The sequence below is a fragment of the Barbus barbus genome (genome assembly GCF_936440315.1).
Source record: "Barbus barbus genome assembly, chromosome: 11".
Classification (NCBI taxonomy): Eukaryota; Metazoa; Chordata; class Actinopteri; order Cypriniformes; family Cyprinidae; genus Barbus; species Barbus barbus.
In genome coordinates this window covers 1388882-1408322 of record NC_136739.1, presented here as the reverse complement: position 1 = coordinate 1408322, position 19441 = coordinate 1388882, and the positions used below count along the sequence as shown (strand labels likewise).

The 19441-nt window shown below is 36.8% G+C and overlaps 3 protein-coding genes across 3 annotated transcripts; 2 read left to right on the top strand and 1 right to left on the bottom strand.

Annotated features, from left to right (window-relative positions):
* Positions 1–4217: 4217 nt before the first annotated feature.
* On the top strand, positions 4218–6392 carry LOC306876775 (beta-crystallin A2-like; the record flags this gene model as incomplete). Its single annotated transcript, XM_079428178.1, has 4 exons — positions 4218–4378; positions 5189–5330; positions 5438–5580; positions 6245–6392. 4 exons carry the CDS (start codon positions 4218–4220, stop codon positions 6390–6392), a joined length of 594 nt encoding a protein of 197 aa, XP_079284304.1.
* Positions 6393–10238: 3846 nt separating this feature from the next.
* fev (FEV transcription factor, ETS family member) lies at positions 10239–12259 on the top strand (the record flags this gene model as incomplete). The annotated part of the gene is made up of 3 exons (XM_079428944.1): positions 10239–10326; positions 10772–10843; positions 11712–12259. The coding sequence occupies 3 exons, from the start codon at positions 10239–10241 to the stop codon at positions 12257–12259; spliced, it is 708 nt and encodes a 235-aa protein (XP_079285070.1).
* A 4587-nt stretch (positions 12260–16846) lies between these two features.
* cdk5r2b (cyclin dependent kinase 5, regulatory subunit 2b (p39)) lies at positions 16847–18965 on the bottom strand. The gene has a single exon (XM_079428344.1). The coding sequence runs from the start codon at positions 18712–18714 to the stop codon at positions 17839–17841; it is 876 nt and encodes a 291-aa protein (XP_079284470.1). The 5' UTR covers positions 18715–18965; the 3' UTR covers positions 16847–17838.
* Positions 18966–19441: the final 476 nt, after the last annotated feature.

Sequence of the window (19441 nt, the reverse complement as noted above, 5' to 3'; positions counted from 1 at the left end):
GATGTTATCTCTTGTTAAATCCAGTAGGGGGCAGAAACACATCAGCTATTATATGGCTGTTGCTGCCAATAAAGTGTTTAAATGATAAATAAAAGCGTTAAATGTTAAGCCTTTCATATAATTGAAAATATGGCCTTAAATTATTATTTCTGTCAGTCATTGTCCCCCTGCTTTTCTTTGACAACTGTGTTGCAGTTTAATGTCTTTAACAGCAGTGAGGCATACCACATTTAAAATATATATATGTATCTAATTCTTGTATAATTTATAAGGATATAAAAATTGATATGCATTTTCCGTGACCTCATTTGAACTTTTTTTTTTTTTCTTGTACAAAGAGCAAAAATAAAGAAATGCATGAAAATAAGATGAGCTGAGCAAACTTCACCTGCAGGAGAGAGCGCAGGTTTAAGGGGGTCACCTCGCGCGCTCCAGGTGTCTCCAAGCTTTTTATCTCGACGAAACGCGAGGTCGGTTTGCACAGAGCGACATGATTGACATAGCAGAAGTAATATACTCTGGCCCTCCCATTTGACTCCCTGTGTCAATATTGGAGGAGAGGAAAGTGCAGCGTGACAGGTGTGCAGGACAGAGTTCCGCGCGCTGGAGACGGAGATGCACTCGAAATACACCGCTTTAGAAAGCCAAAGTGCACTACTATTATAACTCTACTGATGCGCAGAACGACACGGTAAGAACACTTTAGTAGCCTAAATGTAGAATTATAATTAATAATTTGAATGCAGTATTATATGATTATTATATGATGTTTGTACTAGTTTATATTGTTGAAGAAAGTTATTACTTGAGAAAAGCATTGCTCACATTGTTCTTACTGGTTGTGTCTTTAAGGAGAGAAGACACGTCATATGAATGGATGTTCTGTGTGTTTTCTGTACTTGTCTCACGTTGAGCCACTCGCACAACACCTGCAGATGAAGAGGTTTTGTTCGTTCGGCTCGCGTTACGCAGATGCAGACACGCTTCAGTACAACACCACACTCTTCACCGAGGCCTAACCATTCTACAGCAACGCCAATCATTATAAAGGATGCTTAGGCTATCAAATATGCAGACAAATGTCTTATGTCTTATTTTCATAGCCTATTTATTTATTTGGCATTTAGACAAAAGGAACATGTTAAAATTATGTATTTATTTATTTTTAAACCAGAAGCATTAGGTGAAATAAACCTTTATATTATCATCTTATATAACCTTGTAATTGTATTTGTATTTTAAGAACAATATAAATGTAATAATCTGTATATTTCCAATAAAATATTGCCAGTAAAACTGAAATACAGAAATATTTCCTAGTCAGATCATTGAGAAAAGCCCCATTGTTTATGAGTGTGTACATATCCTTATTAAATATTTATATCCTTGTCAGAGTGTTTCTTTGAGTCAGCAGGTAATAGCATATTTAATCTCTATAAGGTTATTCAATGGGCATTATTTGAAAGAATATATACATTATTTTAATAAAACAGACTCAAAATCTGAATAAAATGTTAGAAACTTGCCAATTCGTTTTTAAGTGAAAACAAATGCTTTGTAAGTTTATTATTTATGTATTTACATTTGATGCATTTACAGTTCTGCTTATGTTGTGACTATTATATTGTGTCTGAATGAAGCATATCTTAAAGTATTATTCCATGAAGTTCTCAGCAAACAGTTACCTGCTGGGCAGGTGTTGCCAGTTACTGAAAGAGTTACTGTTGAAAATGCAAATGATCTTTTTTTCTTGCTTTTGGCAGTAGATAGAAATGTCTGTCTCTGTCTGTCGTGGCCATGATCTGCAGAAGTGCTCGGTTTGTGCTCAAACACATAAAGGACATTATCTGAGCAGATGTCACCTGCACTAGCTGTCTGGAGCTGTTCACATTTGCCCTGAGAAGGATTAGTTTCCATGGCACCCTAAAGAAAACCTCACCCAGCACTAACTATTCAGAGAGTACCGGCCAAGTAAATAAATGTCTATCAGGAAAAACAATATTCACACCTACATGGTTTGATGCAACAATAATAAACTAAAATAAATACTTAAGATGTTTATCTTCACATATGATGTGGATATTTTACAGTTCAATATTTAAACTTCAATTTTTTACGTAGGCCTATTGATAAACTAAACTTTTTATTTTGTTCAAATAGACTGATATGCCAAATCCTGCCACTATGAGGATACAATGACAGTTTACTTTTGGAATGAGACGGAAGTGTCACACCTTCTGATTTGCAAAAGGCTGATTTGCATGTCAAATCACTCTGACAGTTACACTGTGTTTTTGCATTTGGAGTGTGTACACTGAACACACACTTACAGATCATCATGATGTGTCCTCAGAATGCACCCAAAAGCTGCATTTATTTGATAACAAAACAGTAATATTGTAAAATAGTATTACAACACTCTCTCTCTCTCTCTCTCTCTGTATGCAGTCATTACTCCAGTCTTCAGTGTCACATGATCCTTCACAAATCATTCCTTTTTGCTGATTTTTCAGATTTTCTTGAAACTTTTGTATTGTTATAATACTTTTGGATTTAATGCATAATTTTTTTTTACTTTTGAGTACAACTATGTTGCAATTACTCTTGTGCTCTTATGAAATTAAATTATAGGTGCAACTTAATTATACATATATTGTTTCTCTCAGATCAGTAAAATCAGGATAACAGGACACCAGCTTTGTCATCCCTACAGCACCTGTTCTTACGCAAACAACACCTAACAGGTGAGAATTAGCACATGTGCATGCATGCATATTCATGCCTTGGCTCATCAGAATATTTCATAGGGTTGTGTTTCCAACATCATTGTAATAAATTTAGTTCTGCGAATAATACAAAATAATGCTGTGGTCATAAAGGTCCTACAAATGTTCAAATGTAGCCTACTGAAACCCAGCTATAGTGGTCATGCAGTAAAGTATTACACCACCAGATGTCATCAACAAGGACTGGACTAGCTCTAAAGTTTCAAATAAATTAAAATGGCTCTAAATAAAACAACACAGGCTTAATATGATAAATCTGCCTATGCAAATCAAATTTCAAATGTTTATCTCAATTATTTTTAACGATGTACCTATTATTTAAAGTTGTTTTAGCCTTTATTGTACAAAGACATAAAACGCCTGTATGTTTCTGAACAGCTGCAATTGTTACAGATAAAAAAAACTAAACGTATATCATTATCTGAGGTGTATTTAGCAAAGTGAATTATAGGCCTACTTCACCTTAGGCCTATTTTTAATGTAAGTGCGAGTGCAGGCATTTGTAACTCGAATGTGCAAGTCAAGCAAACGCTTCTAGTTACTTTAGCCGAACAGAAACAGCCTGTTATGCTGCTTGGTATTGCAAACTGGTATTTGTTATCATATTATTTTAATTCATTATCGTAATCATAAACACTAGGTTTTACAGTTTACTGCACTCTGTTATGAAGTATTCTTCTAGTTACAGCGACTATAAATGAATTGGAAGTCTTGCATGTTCACAGAAAATACTTTAGTTCTGCGTTGCCTAAATTAGGTGGATATTATGGATCAAATTATTTGTGAAATATCATTAAAGTGTGAAAGAAGTCCTCCTATTGGCCAACAGCAGCCAAGTTCTGCCCAGAGAGAGCATCCACAAGCAGGCCAGAGAGCGACCAGGGCTCAGTCTAATCTCCAGCAATTCTGCTATTATTTACTCGATCCGATCAAAGTCTCATGTCAAAGCATAGCCATTGTAAATAGCCAAGGGTCTGGCTTGGGGGCAGATAGTGGAGTTTTGATGAGTCAGTGGGTCTAAGACCTCCACAATAGGCTGCACAATAGCGAAGGCTAATGCAGTTTTTCTGTTGGCTGCTGCTGAGTGTGCAGGCCTGATGCGCATTCTGCACTAAATGAGGGGCCCTGTCCTATAAAAACACTGGACAAGGGCTTGGCCACCACATTGATTATACTGGATCTGTCCCACCTCAGTACGTGAGTATGCCACTGTCTTAGCCCTCAAAGTGAAACATCAGATTCCTAAAGAGCACAGACAGAGCAAATGAACAAGATCATGTGAGCAGCAAACATATGCTGTCTCAACACTCGATCCAGGAATCGATTTTCACTTGATCTATACCCAGGAATTTCTCACATGGGTGCATGAATTCACGTTATGCCCCTCTCCTCATTTTCCTGATATAGAGAGTGCGGTGATCGACAGCAGCCATGAATCCGCAGGAGCAGTTGGAGCAGAGGGGGACGTTTAGGATGACCGTGTTCGAGGAGGAATACTTCCAGGGCAAGAGCTGTGAATTCAGATTTGAGTGCCAGAACATTCTGGACAGAGACTTCAGAAAGATTCGCTCCATTAAGGTGGAGACCGGCCCGTAAGTGAAGCCTCTGGATGTTTGAATGTGCAAAATGTGAAGCAGAGAGGATATATGATTGCCATGAATAATATTACAGATATATTTTTATAGATCGAAACATTTGTAAAATTAGAAGTAGTATGTGCACAGATATAATATATATATCATATAATTTACATATAGATTATTTAAATTATGTGAAAAGAATAATATCATAATGATATCTGAAGGATCACGTGACACTAAAGACTGGAATAACGGCTGATGAAAATTCAGCTTTATTAAAATATATTAAAATAAAAAAACAGTTATTTTAAAATGTAATCACTGTATTTTTGACCTGGGTGAGCATAAGAGGCTAAATATAATTTTATATGTATTTTAAAAATTATTCTATTAATCTATAATAATAATAATAATTATTAGAATTATATTATTATTTTTTTTGATTGGTTAAAATATGCCTATATTAGAATTACAGGGACTATTTGTATCTCTTTACTTGATAGCAGTGCCCCACAAAACCACCTAATAATCATAAACAATATTTGCATCTGTAACTATATTCAATGCTGTTTTTTGTTATATTTATGTAAACTGGAACAAAGACAGAGAGATAGTGGCTATAGTCGGTGTGGCTGGCAGCTGCCTGCTGTGTTGCGTCTGTCAGTGATGACAGATGAGCTGATAAAGGAACATAGAGCCGCTCCATTCAGTCCACACCATTGTGTTTGCTTTGCTTTTGTGTCCTGATCAGTAGAGATCACTGCCATGTAAAACGCTGTTGTTTCCTGGTTTGCATTGACTATGACATTCTGTCTCTCTCAGCTGGGTGGGATACGAGTATCCTGAGTTCCAGGGCCAGCAGTTTATCCTGGAGAAAGGAGACTATCCCTGTTACCAGGCCTGGAGTGGCAACAGCAGTTACAGAACAGAGCACATGCTCTCTTTCAGACCTATTGAATGTGCTGTAAGTTTATCCCCGGGGGGCACAAGCAACAGTATGTCAAATCTGTGAAGATCCTCAAAATCATCACCTCTGTGATCTCATTTCCCATACTCACCTCTCCCCGACAGAACCACAGTGACAGTAAGATTACCCTCTATGAGTGTGAAGACTTCATGAGACGTAAATTTGAGATGTGTGAGGATTATCCCTCCCTTCAAGCCATGGGTTGGTGCAGCAAGGAAGTTCCCTCAATCAAAGTCAACTCTGGAGCGTAAGTCTGTCATTAAGAAACTAGCATAAATAATTAAATATTGAATAAATGTATTTAATTATTCAGTATTTTTTGAATGTTTACTAAAGCCAGACAAAAAAATATATATATTTTTTTAGATTTATATTATACATTTATTTGATATATTTTACTTTTTGTTTTATAGTGTATATTTATATATAATATATATTAGATTTTCAGTAAATGTTTTTTTTAAATGCATATCAGCAGTACATGCAATAAAAAAAATTACTTGTAAAAAACATTACAATTTTATTATACATTTTAAAATTTATAATTTCAAAATTTGTGTGTATACACACACACACACACACACACACAAAGAAGGTATCTTTTCGAAAGGAACAAATATGTACACTTTAGGTATTATTATGCACCTTCATGGTACTTATATGCACTCTTTAGGGGTAAATAATGTACAAATGTGTACCTTTTGAAAGGGTACCGCCCCTGCGACATCTTTTGTGCCTTTTTTCTGTGGGTATATATATATAATTGTCTTTAAAACTCATATTATACATGTTGTCCTTTGTGGATCTCCATTTCTTTGTGACAAATAATGTATCACTAATGCAGCAGCTCCCTGCTCGCAGTCTTATTTGTGTGCGGTGCAATAAATGAGATTTGCCCTTTTCTCTGGCAGCTGGGTAGGCTATCAGTTTCCCGGTTACCGTGGATATCAGTACATCTTTGAGAGGGACAGACACCAAGGAGAGTACAGATGCTACAACGAGTACGGCACCCAGGCACACACCAATCAGATCCAGTCTATGCGCAGAATTCAGCAATAAGACCCAACACCACCGTGTACACCGTGTCAATACTATAGGCAATAAAGACATTTAAACTATAGTAAAAGAGTGCTTGTGGCAATTCCTTGCTTCCTTACATCTCTGCTCAATTCATGGATCTGCAAAGTAGTAATTCTTGATGTAAAACAAGCAGATCTGAGGATTTTTTTAGTTATATGTAATTAGAGCTGGCCTCCCACATTTCTAGGTAAATGTAATCATGCAGACATTTTAAGAATATATATATATATTTTTTCTGAAATAGTCAGACTAGACTGATGGAGGAATACGCCACTTCATTATATTTAACAATTAGGATGTTTTATGCCAGCTGAACAACACCGACTCTTGCTTAATGATGTCCTACACCACCTATATGATGGATATGAGACTGTTATATCTATAATAAACAAGAGCATGAGTACCATTATCTTAATGCCTCATTATTTGTTCTTCGTGGGCCTGCTTTTTGAGGATTTCAGCTACATTCACATATAAATTCATATAAAATGTATATTATTTTTCTTTATATATAAGAAGTATATATACATTTCCAATTTTCATATATAAATGAGATATATAGAAAGTGCTGCTAATAACAAATCTAAATGTTTATATATAAAATTAAATGAAATATTTTTAGCAATTATATATTTAAAAATCATTTTCTTTTATAATTATTATATATACAGTATATATATATATATATATATATATATAAACAACATGTACTGTTATCACCAATAACAATGTCATCCATTTTTACTGCATTCATCTGTTTTGTCTACAGCAATGCATTGTATTTATAGAGGGGAATACTGTAATATACTGTACTTAGACTGAATTTGTCACTAAATAATTTAAAATATCATACTTTTTTCAGCATAACAGCCGTAAGCAACAACAATAAAAAAGCCTTTTATGAGCACAAACATCAGCTGTATTTGACATTTTTATTATATTTTTTTTTACATTTAAAGTGTGGTTAGCAATTACCAAACAGTAATATTTAAATTTCACGTTACAAACGTGGACTAAAAAACAGATAATATAAGTTTTACAGACACATATCATTACTGCCAGTCTTGAAATGTCCTATTGTTGGTTCTCCAGCCACGTTCAGGGTTGATGTCGATAAAGCAAGAAAAAAGTAAATATTATGTATATATAGGCAGAACATATGATACAGTCCATAAATATGGAAAATGAAGGGGTGGAAAGGTTAATGAATGATGAGGGGGAGGGCTTGTCTGGAGCTGTCCGAGGTCCTGACCTTTGTGCATTAAACACGTAGCACATGTTATTTTTTGATAATATATATATATATATATATATATATATATATTCACTGTTACAGCCTAGATCTAATGCAGTGGATGAATCTTTGTAACAATGATGGGCTAGCGGAAGTGCGGGTTCTTGTTCGACCAATGAAATGGTTGTAAAGCTGGGATCCGGGTGTGATCCGCCTCTATGTGTTTGCTGTGTAAGCGTTCAGGACTCCAGCAGTATTTGGCTGCACAGGATCAGATGTGAACGAGGCAGTTGCTGTTTAAACACCCGATCCCACACCCAGTCCAGGATCTCCTAATAAATGTTCAACTGTACACACCTTTATCAAATACACATATCATACGAGCTGATTAAAAGTGTGCCACTCGTTCTTAGTGCATGATTATAAGACAGAGGAGAGTGCTGAAAGCAGCTGGATCTGAGACAGGGTCTGACATAACAGGGTAAGTACTTACTGAGGGAGCAAAGCAGGACTCAGACCTGCACTATAGTGTGGTTTAGTGTAGGAAATAGCATGCATATGAATCACAAATCAAACCTTTTAAACTACACAGAATAACGTTTTAATAATTAACCGAAATATGCTACTTAAATGTATAACATCATGTAAAATATTTCATCAAAAATCGTGTTTATTAGAATTAAATCAACCTGACTAAAAGGTTACACCAACAAGAGACACAGTGTTGAATCACAATGCTGTTTGTGCTATGCATCTTAAATTTAGAAATAACTCACTTTCTGGTGTTTCAGATTAAAGTTGTTTAACGTTGCTTCTATCGAACTCTAAAATAAAATTAATAACAAATATAAAGGGTGCTGCTAGTACAATTCACCCCCTACTGGGGAAATTTGTAAGGAGATCATTTAAACATGGACATTTATATTTTGAGCGTCTATTTATGCTGGAAATTAGATTTTGTATTTGATTTTAACATTTTCATTTTTATAATTTTAACTCAAACGGTTGAATTCAAAACGCAAGTAAAATTCTCAGGAAGAAATAAAAATTATGGAAAAAATAAATAAACAAGAAAACCTGTGGATTCTCTTTAAATAAACAATTCACTTTTACAGTGTTTAATCATGCAGGTCCTTTACAGCTATAACCTGATATTAAAAACACAATGCAATCTCCAGATGTACTACATTCTCTTTACAGTTTGTATTTTCTAGTTTATTTTCCCTTAATTGTCTAATTATTGCATTTAGGAGCGCGCACCAGCATGAAGTGACCCATATGTCGCCTGGAGAAACTGAAGAACGCCTTGCATCCGAGGCTTGTTTTCAGTTGCCTGCGATCTAATTAATGACTCAGGCAGCTAAAGCAAGTCTGGGACGCCAGAGACAACACGACACGACAGACAGAGCGCGTCAGAACGATGCACAGAAGATGAGAACATTTTTACAGATGATATTAATGTTTGTTCATGTCGACAATGATGCTATTCTGACAGTTTAAACAATTTATACAGCTTAAATAAACACAATAAGTAGACTGCACACACAGTACCTACCTGACCTATTGCACGATCATAAGACTTCTTTACCCTTTATTACCAAATATTTACCTTTATTGTCAGGTTTAAACAATAAATACACACCCCTGTACAGACAGTCAGCATTAGCATGTTTACTTGGCACAAGAGAAAAAAATAAAGCATAATAAAACATTATCTTCCTTTTCAGTTTTTGTTACTATAGTTCACGAGTGGAATGTCGTATGAATTATTGTCAAATATAGGGTTCTGTTCTGTTATTGTTGTTGTTGCAACTAAAAAATCAGTGTAAAATATATACAACAGAATCTAAACTTGGTTTGGTTATTTGTTAAGATTTGTTTTTTGTAAAAAAGGTATAGCCTGCATGAATATACATGAAATTCAAGGACTTGTATAATACAAATGTGTTATCGTTATGATAAAATAACTAATTATTGTCTATTATGCTCAGTTTAGAAAGGTATAATGTTACGCGAATTTAGAAAGTTAGAATATTATGTGCTATATTAAAATGAAATAATAATAATAAGTTCAACCAGTACATGCATGCATTATGTAACAGTCCAAGAGAAGCGATCAGGGCAGATGCCATCTATTGCTCATTAAAGCAGCATAAGTTTGGGATCAAATGTTCTTGTTTACCATTATGCACTGAGGCATGGTTAAAAGGTAAATATTCTCAACCAACATGGAACAGGCCTTTCTGTTTGCACAGAGGTAAAAAGGCGGAAAAGAAAAAGCATCTGAACCGGTTTCCATGTCAAACACTTCAATTCTCCATAGAAACTCTGATCTTAACGCAGAAACTTTATTAAACCTTGATGGTGGATTGATAAGGCCGAATTTCTATCGGTTCCTTTTTATTGTGGAGACGGGGAGGGATGACAGAGGTAAATTGCTCTTTTAATTAAACCAATGCACCGAAGGAAATTGCTGTCTGAATATTGTCTCAGAGATGGGGCTTGTGACAGTTGCCTGGAAACTTCAATCTGTCTCGCATTTATTCCAGATCACAGTTTTGAGATAAAGTTTAATAAAAATCTTTGCGCCAATGAAAGCCTATCCTTTCTCGTCTACCACCGCCACCACAATGCGACAGAACTGCGGAGGAAGCCTTATGTTTAACATGTATCTCTCAGGTACACAATCTTTTTTTGTGCGTAAAATGAGCAATATTGCTGAAATGAGTGAAAAGGAAAGGGCGATGCTAGGGGTCCGCGGGTGCAGTGCTGCGCTCCGTCGCCGGCGTCTCTGACTTCTCCATCTGAAAACGCATGTCCTCTTTTGTCGGAAATCGGATATCCTTTTTCCTGGACGCGTTTCCTGACCTCAGCGCTGAAGTCTGGGCAAATACATCGAGCAGCAACACGACAATACTCATAATATTTAACCTCTTTTGCTGCGATTTGTTATTTACAGATGGGCGGCATTACGTGTTTTATCTAAAATTACGAATTACAAATACACAGACGGGGGGAAATGTTTCATGCATCTGTTGCGTTTTATGTTACTCCAGTATTTCAGAAAGCATTTATAATATCAATCACAGCAATGTCAGATGTATTTTCAAACGCTTTCTTTCAGACCCTACAGAAAATCTTTTGAAGGAAAGCAAAAGCTCTTCTTGGACCCACATCAACACAGGAGTGCAAAAAGGTGAGTGTTGCGATGAATTGCTGACAGGCAAATGCTCTCACTTTCGTGCAAAAAAAAAATAAATATATATATAAAAATACAAAAAATATATTATTGTGTGCATTGTTTTTATTTTATTTTATTGTATTGTTGTCATTTTTGTAACTGTGGTTTCTCTTTTCATGATTCATTGACATTGTTATTTATTATTGTTTAATTTATTGCTCTTGATGTACGGTGACCTTGAGTGATCTTATTATTATTATTTTTTTTCAAAGTGGTTTGACTGCTTATTTATGATTTCATTTCATTTTGATGAGGCCTACATTTTTTATTTTCATTTTTATATTTTTAAAATAATCTCTTAAAAATAAAAGTTCCAAAACAGGGTTTTCACGCGTGATGCCATAAGTGTTCCCAAAAGAAGGTTTCAGAATATGTCTTTAAAGAGCAATTTTTAGTTCTAATTTAAGAACCTTTTTACACAACAGAGAACGGTTCTTCATGGAAAATAGGAATTAAGAACCTTATTTTTTTTAGAACCAAGAAGCCAATACACCAAAGAACCTATAATGAAACATTAAAAAAAAAATCTCCAAAGAAACATATAGGCCTATATACTGTATAACCATCTCAAGAACTCAGTAGTAAAACTGTTTTTTTTGTGTGTGTGTTTTTTTTTTTTGTAAAAAGAATGATTTTGTCAAGCTTTTAAACAATGCTCTTTAAAGAATACTGATTATTTTTATTTTTATTTGATTCTATTGTCCTCATTTGTAAGTCGCTTTGGATAAAAGCGCCTGCTAAATGACTAAATGCAAATGATTACTAAAGGTCTGTCTGTTTGTTTTCCCTACATTCATGTAAGCTTACTTTACTTGCATTTTAGGAAGTGGACAAATCCAGCTATGGCAGTTTCTTCTGGAGCTGCTGTCTGACAGCGCCAACATGACCTGCATCGCCTGGGAGGGCACCAATGGAGAGTTTAAACTGATAGACCCGGACGAGGTGGCCAGACGGTGGGGGGAACGCAAGAGTAAACCGAACATGAACTATGACAAGCTGAGCCGAGCTCTGCGCTATTACTACGACAAAAACATCATGACCAAGGTGCACGGAAAGCGATACGCGTACAAATTTGACTTTAACGGCCTGGCGCAGGTGTGCCAGCCCTCCTCAACCGAACAAGCTATTTACAAATTCCAGAGCAACTTCGCTCCCCTCCAGTTTTCAGGCATTTCCAAACTCAGTCTGGTTGCTCCAGGTGCTGGTCCGTCGGGATTCTCATACTGGCCCGGATCTCCTCCGACCCTGTATCACAGCCACAACCTGCAGCCGCCAGGACCCTTCGGTGCCGTGTCTGCGTCACATATAAGCTGTGTTAACAATATCAACACCTTAAATAACCTCAATAATATCAATAGTCACTATAACTGATTTTTTTTTCATTTGCCTTAGGAGTGCGCGCTGAAGGCTAATATTCAAAAGCGCAGCTGATTTCAACATTAATAGTATTCCAATCATACCCCAGATAAAAAAAAAAATGAAAAGGCCTTTATTCGATTGAAAGGATAATTTGGGAGAACATTTGCTAGATTGGTAACGTTGATCACTTTAAGATAAGAAAGCAATTTAGCGCTTTGTGACTGGTTAATTGCTCATTAAAATCAGCTGGTCTTCGTAGTCTGCAGAAGTGAAGAGAAAATTAACGCAATGTTGGAGAAAAGCCTGCATGGTATGAGAACAAATGGTAAGAAGCAAAAATGAAGAGTTCAGATGCAAAAGCCTCTAAAGTGCCGTTTTCTTCTGAAATTATCATTTTCTCAGGCTCTCATGTTCAGGAGGCTAATTTCACTTTAATAATATTTAATCCCACCAGTCCCAATAGTAACCGTAAAAAAGGTTTTCATTTATAAAGCTCTAAAAACCTTACTGACTGATATTTTAGTGCATTTCCTGCAAATATGGAAAAAAATAAAGGGTCTCAATTAAATGTGCAGTTGTCACATGACCAGAGCAGATTATTTCCTGTTTGCACCTTGAGAAGATCATAACTGCATCAAAGCTTTAAAACAAAAGGCTTGTAAAGTATGTTAACATCTTTAAGGTGTCTAATATTAATCTATGAATGCACATATATTCAGTTTTGCTGTGTGGTCACAGAATGAGTAAACATGTTGATGGACACAATAGTGACCGCTGGGATAACAGTGAATTTAGGTAAACAATATAAATCCAAATGCAGTTGTTAGTGAAAATTACACTAAAATGTTGCAATGACAAAATATTGCACTTAATCATTGAAATATTGCAATTAATGATATATTTTACAAAAACGTAACACGTATTTTTTTGTCTTTTATCTCAGTATTAATGTTGTATAATGGGTTTCATGCATAATAATAATCCTAGAATATGATCAAACTGTTTAAAATAGCTGGGCTAAGATATATAACCATTTTTTATGACTGCAGAAATATGTTATTTCAGTACATACATTATCCCACCGGTCACAACTGTGACCGACCATAAAATACAATTTTTCACACACTTTTCCTAAAATAAAAAAAATATAAATATATCGATTAGGCTATTTCAAAGGGTTATGCTACTAATGCCACTGTTTGGATATTTTCATGTCTGGGAAAACTTTGGGATTAAACGGGTTAAAGTGAAAACTGAACATAGTAGCCTGAGAAAAATGCTCATTTTAGAAGAATATTGCATCTGAACTCTTCAAATGTGTTCGCTACTACACTTTTGTAATCGAGCATAGTTCACACTTATGTTATTTATTTAATGTGGAATATTGGGCATAGGGCTACATTTTAAGAAGCGTATGTCCCTAAATAATAATATTTTTTTTCATATGGTCCACTTAAGCACGCAAAGACTGATCACTAGTCTGTGTCCTTGCCTGGTTTTCATTCGATTGATTATTTAGTTATAATGTATTTTGCTTGTGACGGTACATTAAAATTATTAATGTAAAAATCATGACCTGTTATATTTGTTCTTTGTGTGTTTCTGTAGGCAAAGTTCTTCTCTCTCAAAATAGAAAACGCGGCGTCTGTGCTGTGCGCGCTCTTCGTTTCAGAATTACACAATCTGGACACAAGAGGGTGCCATGTCTCTATATTTGACCACAACCTCAACTATGAGAGAGACAGCGCCATAGGACATCCTTTCAGCTTCATATATCAAACAACTAAAAGGTACAAACAGGGGAAATACGGAGGAAATCCAGACCTTTTCCATGGCAAGATCCATGGCAATGCATTTCCTACATTGTGGCAAATGGCTTGTAATTTGATGTCATAGATGAGGAATTCCTTCAGCATTGTTGTGTATTGTGAGGAGATCCATAAGTCCCATCAGTGTGATCTGCATGTCAATAGCAGCTCTATATTTGCAGCAATAGCCAAAAATACATTGTATGGGTCAAAATTATCTATTTTTCTTTTATGCTAAAAATCATTAGGATATTAAGTAAAGATCATGTTCCATGAAGATATTTTGTAAATTACCTACCATAAATATATCAAAACTTAATTTTTGATTAGTAATATGCATTACATTTGAACAACCTTTAAGGTGATTTTCTCAATATTTAGATTTTTTTGCTCCCTCAGATTCCAGATATTCAAATAGTTGTATCTCAGACAAATATTGTCCTATCATAACAAACCATACAATGGAAAGATTATTTATTCAGCTTTCAGATGGTCTATAAATCTCAATTTTGAAAAATGGACACTTAAGGCTGGTTTTGTGGTCCAGGGTCACATATAAGGTCTACCCTCCGTAGGTCTCCTCAGTGCTCACTAAGATAAATCACTCTTATAATAAGCTCTCCTGAACTCTAGGGTGTCATTGAGTAGGTGAATGTACAAGAGTTAATCTGGACATTATCTGCTTAGTCCAGTGCAGCGGCTTCTGCATAACACACAGGTGGGAGGACAATATTTCCAATCTCTTCTGCCCTAAACGAGTATATAAAATTAAATGTTAAAATACTTTATACGTTATTCCTTCCTTAACTGGTAATGTTTTAAGGCACTTAAAAAGGCCCAATGCTTTAGTTTCTGATATGGTAGTTTGCATTTGCAAGCATGGTGCCACTTGCTGGTCATGTTGGGTCAAGGATAAATGCTATCATTAAAGGAAGCTGAAGAGTAATCAATCTAATTCAGGATTGGTAATGGTTATTAGCCCCCTAAAAGGCTGCTGAAGTAATTGTTTCTGGTAAACACAACCCTCTGTGACAGGAGATGCGTGTTGGCTGGTAGCCCCTAGAGAAACCTTAATGATCAGTACTGCTTTGATTCTGTCTGTGTGATCCAGTGACTAACTCCCAGCCAGTGGGTGGCACTGAATGTATCATCCATTCAAGTCAGTCACGAAACACCCACTCCACTCTATATATAGTCAACATCCTCCATCTGGCTCTCCCCCAGAGAAACTGGAGAAAAGAAAAAAGTGTAATCAAGTCTGTGGCTAATTATTTCATACTGAATGCTTCAAAAATATCCCGTTTGAAACATTCTATAATATTTATGTCATTTTTTAAAATCTGTTATCTGTTTTAATGGATGTTTACAACACGAGCGATAAATGTAAATAAAGGTAACTGTAACAATAACTATATTAGCATCCACACCAGCCAATGATAACATTCTGATTATTACAAGCATGTGCTAAGTCTGTAGCTTTAAATGCTTGAGTTCTTTAAAGCAGGGTGAATTCTGATTGGCTCTGTTTTATCGTTCATCAGCTATAGAAGTTATAGCTATAAAAGTGATTCCAACAATATTGTTCCTCCATGCCGTTAATGTTATTATCGTTGGGTTGTGAACTCTGCTATCTTTTACATTTAGAATGAAAACTATATCTCGAATGAGCCTTTTTATGGATTTCTGTCTTAATTCATTCACCTTCATGTCATTCCAAGCCTGCATGGATCATATGGACTCTTTTATGGCACTTTATTCTATTTGGAGCCCCTGGTCTCTATGCTTTCACTGGGTGATAAAGAGCAGCATGAACATTCTTCAAAATCTCTTATTTTTTGTTTCATAAAGACATAAATAACACTTTTTTTGGCTGAACTATTACTTAGAACAAAAAAATATTCTTCATTTTTGTTTGGAAAGGAGTGCTGGCTTGTCTTGACATGCTCATAGGAAAGGTGTTTATTCACTGACCTGCCAAAAGAGTATTATTGACACTTTGAATTCCAATGTGATACAACCTATTTCTACTAATCTGGGATCAGTTAGTGGAAAGTCTTAGATAAGACCTCTTATATACAGTATATATAGCCATGGCACAGTGTCATAAGGTCAAGATGACAGTAAGAAAGCCTCCTGACAGATTAAGGAACCATTTTAACAAGTTCAAAAAAGAACTAATCCTGTGCTTGGCACTTTGGTTAGGGTCTCTGAGGAAATCACTTGTTTACTGAGGATCCTGCAGTCCTCATAGGTGCAACTAATAAGGCACAGCCATTCAACAGACAGAACATATTAGCATCAGTGATATTGTGGCTGCATGTTTCTTAAAACAGAAGCTTTAAAAATTGTTCCAAAACTGGGACATGTGTTGATTGCGAGCTAATTTCCTTCTTGAAAACTACTTGACACATGTCTTCCTCTGACCCAGAGAAACCCTTCTCACAGACTACAGCAAATACCGGCCAATGAACTAGAAGATCATTCATGTCGAGTGTTTTATTCACAACTCTGCGAGACTCGCTCATTCTTGTTTTCAGCTGAACGGGACTGATTAATGATGAAAAACCTTGGAGTAAAGTCATAAACAGGATTGATCCATCTGTAAATTCACTGCAGACTAATAATTAATATTTCTTTCTATCCTTCCTTTTTTCAAAAACTATCATTAGGAATCAAAGGGCAACGAATATAAGGTCAAAATAAATATACAAACCTGTAGCATAAACAGAGAAAAAATGTAGCTTGTTAGTCAAACAAAAAAGTAAGAACAAGTGACTGCAAATGTAAGAGATTTGGAGTTTTATTGTACACTGCAGTGATAATGGATAGATGGCTTGTCCCAAAGATCATGTGAAGTTATGGATGCTATATAATCTTAAATTATGTCGTCAAATGGCACGTGGTCAGTGCATTAATGAGCTTGTGCATTATCGATCAAGAAAACCAGACTGGGTTTCATTTCATTCAAGAAAGAGTACTGAAGAATTATGTCACAGTATAAAATAAACTCCAAGCATGATCTGCCCATTTACCTTAAACCAATGTGAATCAAAACAGTAAGATCGCCCATGAATTGGCACATATAATATCTCAGTAAAGAGAAAACACTTTCAAGTTTCAAATCCAGAATGGCTGGAGACAGGCGTCTGTCAATAGAATAAATGAGCACATATAGGTCAGCACCTTGGATAGTTCCTTTCACATCTCTTCAAATGGAGCATCATCCTCCTGAGACCCATCAGTCTTTGTCCATGAAGTACCTTTGATATAGCAACTTTTTTAATAATAATGCGACCAATACAGTATAACATAAATGGTAGGCCTATATATATTGTGGAACTAAACAAATATTATGTTTGTTAGGCTACACCAAACACTTAAATTATATGTAAAACAATTCTAATGCAACATTAGATCTAAAATATACAACTTTTCTTTAGGTCTCAGGAGGATAGTGACCCAGATAGCTAACTTAGACATGAGGCTCACAATTATACAGAATAAACGTTGTGCCTTCCCTTTTTTATGAATGACTGTGAATCACAGCAACAGATGCAAATCTATACAACATGCATAAAACTGCAGCTACACCGGTGAAGCCATGCTGGCTATTACAGATCACTTCACCGGGGATACTTAATACTGTTCAAATAAAGCCAAACACAAGAGTGTCATAAATACTAAATTGATAAATCGGCTCAAGGTGCAACGAAACAGTCACTCAGGCAGAGCTGATTACAATAAATCAGAAATAACTGATCTCTGCTCAGATTCTGACCACACTCAGCGATCCAGTTCGCTTCCATCCTGCTTATAATCTCCTTCGTTTTTTAAGTCTTGGAAAACCTCCGTGAAAAAGTGCGGATCTATGTTAATCTGCAGCATTTTGCCGCTCAGTTTATCGATGACATCTAATGAACGCTCCCAGAACACGTCGTCCTTATTGGTGTCGACCATGAAGGGCTTGAGAGGGTACGAGATCTCGTTCCCTATGTAGGAATACGCCAGATAGAGGCAGGTCAGAAAGGTCCCGTGGAGTTCACGTGGATTGTAAACATCCTCGGTCACGGTTTCCCTAACGAGCAGATAGACGAACACGAGGTTGGCAGGCGTGATGAACACGTGGTCCTGCCAGCCCTGCATCAGCAGAGTCCTGTCCACGTTTCGGAACCAGAGGATAACCTCGTTTGGGGTGAGTTCCCTGACTTTGCAGCATCGTTTGCACAGGAATTCGCCCAGACAACGGAGCAGCTCCCCGGTGGAGGCCTGGACGATCACGCGCCTCGGCGAGACGAGCGACCGGCTGCTGGGCTGCTTCGCCTGGTCCTGATCCTGGTCCAGATGAGGAGGAACCGTGGGGATGGGCACCGCGAGAGGTCCATTTTTCGCTTTCTTCTCGGACTGTTGCGATTTCCTGGAGTTCTCCTGATTCAGATGCTCGACCTGACTGTCGCTGCTCGCTGGCAGAGGAAGAGGATTCGGACTTACTTTCTTGGCACTTTTTTTCTTACTTGATGCAGTCACTAGCCGCTTAAATGTGAGCGTGGACACGACCACTGACTGCTTTTTGAGGCTTTTCTCTATTTTGGCTTCGTCTCCTCCATCTTTCAGAATGGTCTCCTTAGTTGCTATAGGGGATATAGAGAGCACGGTCCCCATATCGCAGAGCGCGCCGGCAAAAATCTTATGTTACGGCCCTGCGAGCGCGGACACGTCGCGATGGAGATTGAATTGATCAGATCACAAGGGCAGCTCCATTTGGTTAGTAAAACAGGCAGGTTAGCAGGTGGACTGACAGCCCATCAGAAAGGAAATTCCAGAGCAGCCAGACTCCCTCCACTCCTTCTGCAGTAGTGACTGCAAGCCAGTCCTGCATTGCCTACCTCAACTAGAGGGGATTTGTGGTGAGCCAAACCAATCTGACATCAGCTTCTGCTAACCGGGATTATCTCAACGTGTCTGCGTGATTAGCCAACCTCAGAGCTACAGAAGACGAATGACAGACTAAAGCACCAATAGAAGCAAACGCCTGCCTTCACATTATCACTTCAGAAGGTGGAATGTTTAAACTGCATGAGCCAAGTATAGTCCTGTGATTCCCAGACAGGGCACAATTCTCTGCTCGGCTCTTCCATTTAACCTACTTAGCACTGAAATAGTGAGCCCAGTCTCATGAAAATGTGTATAAATAGTACGCCAAATAAAAACAAAAACTCGTGGTACTGATGCGCAAAAATGGGCTTTGGCGTGCATATGATAGGAAATTTGTTTGCGTGCATATGATACGCATCTACCCCACAACCCTAATCCTACCCATCGCGTAGCATATACACACCAAAATCAGTTTTTGCGTATCAATAACACGAGTTTTTGTTTTTATTTGGCG

Coding starts and splice junctions, on each gene's coding strand:
- cdk5r2b (XM_079428344.1), bottom strand. CDS start 18,714: ATGGGGACCGTGCTCTCTATATCCCCTATAGCAACTAAGGAGACCATT.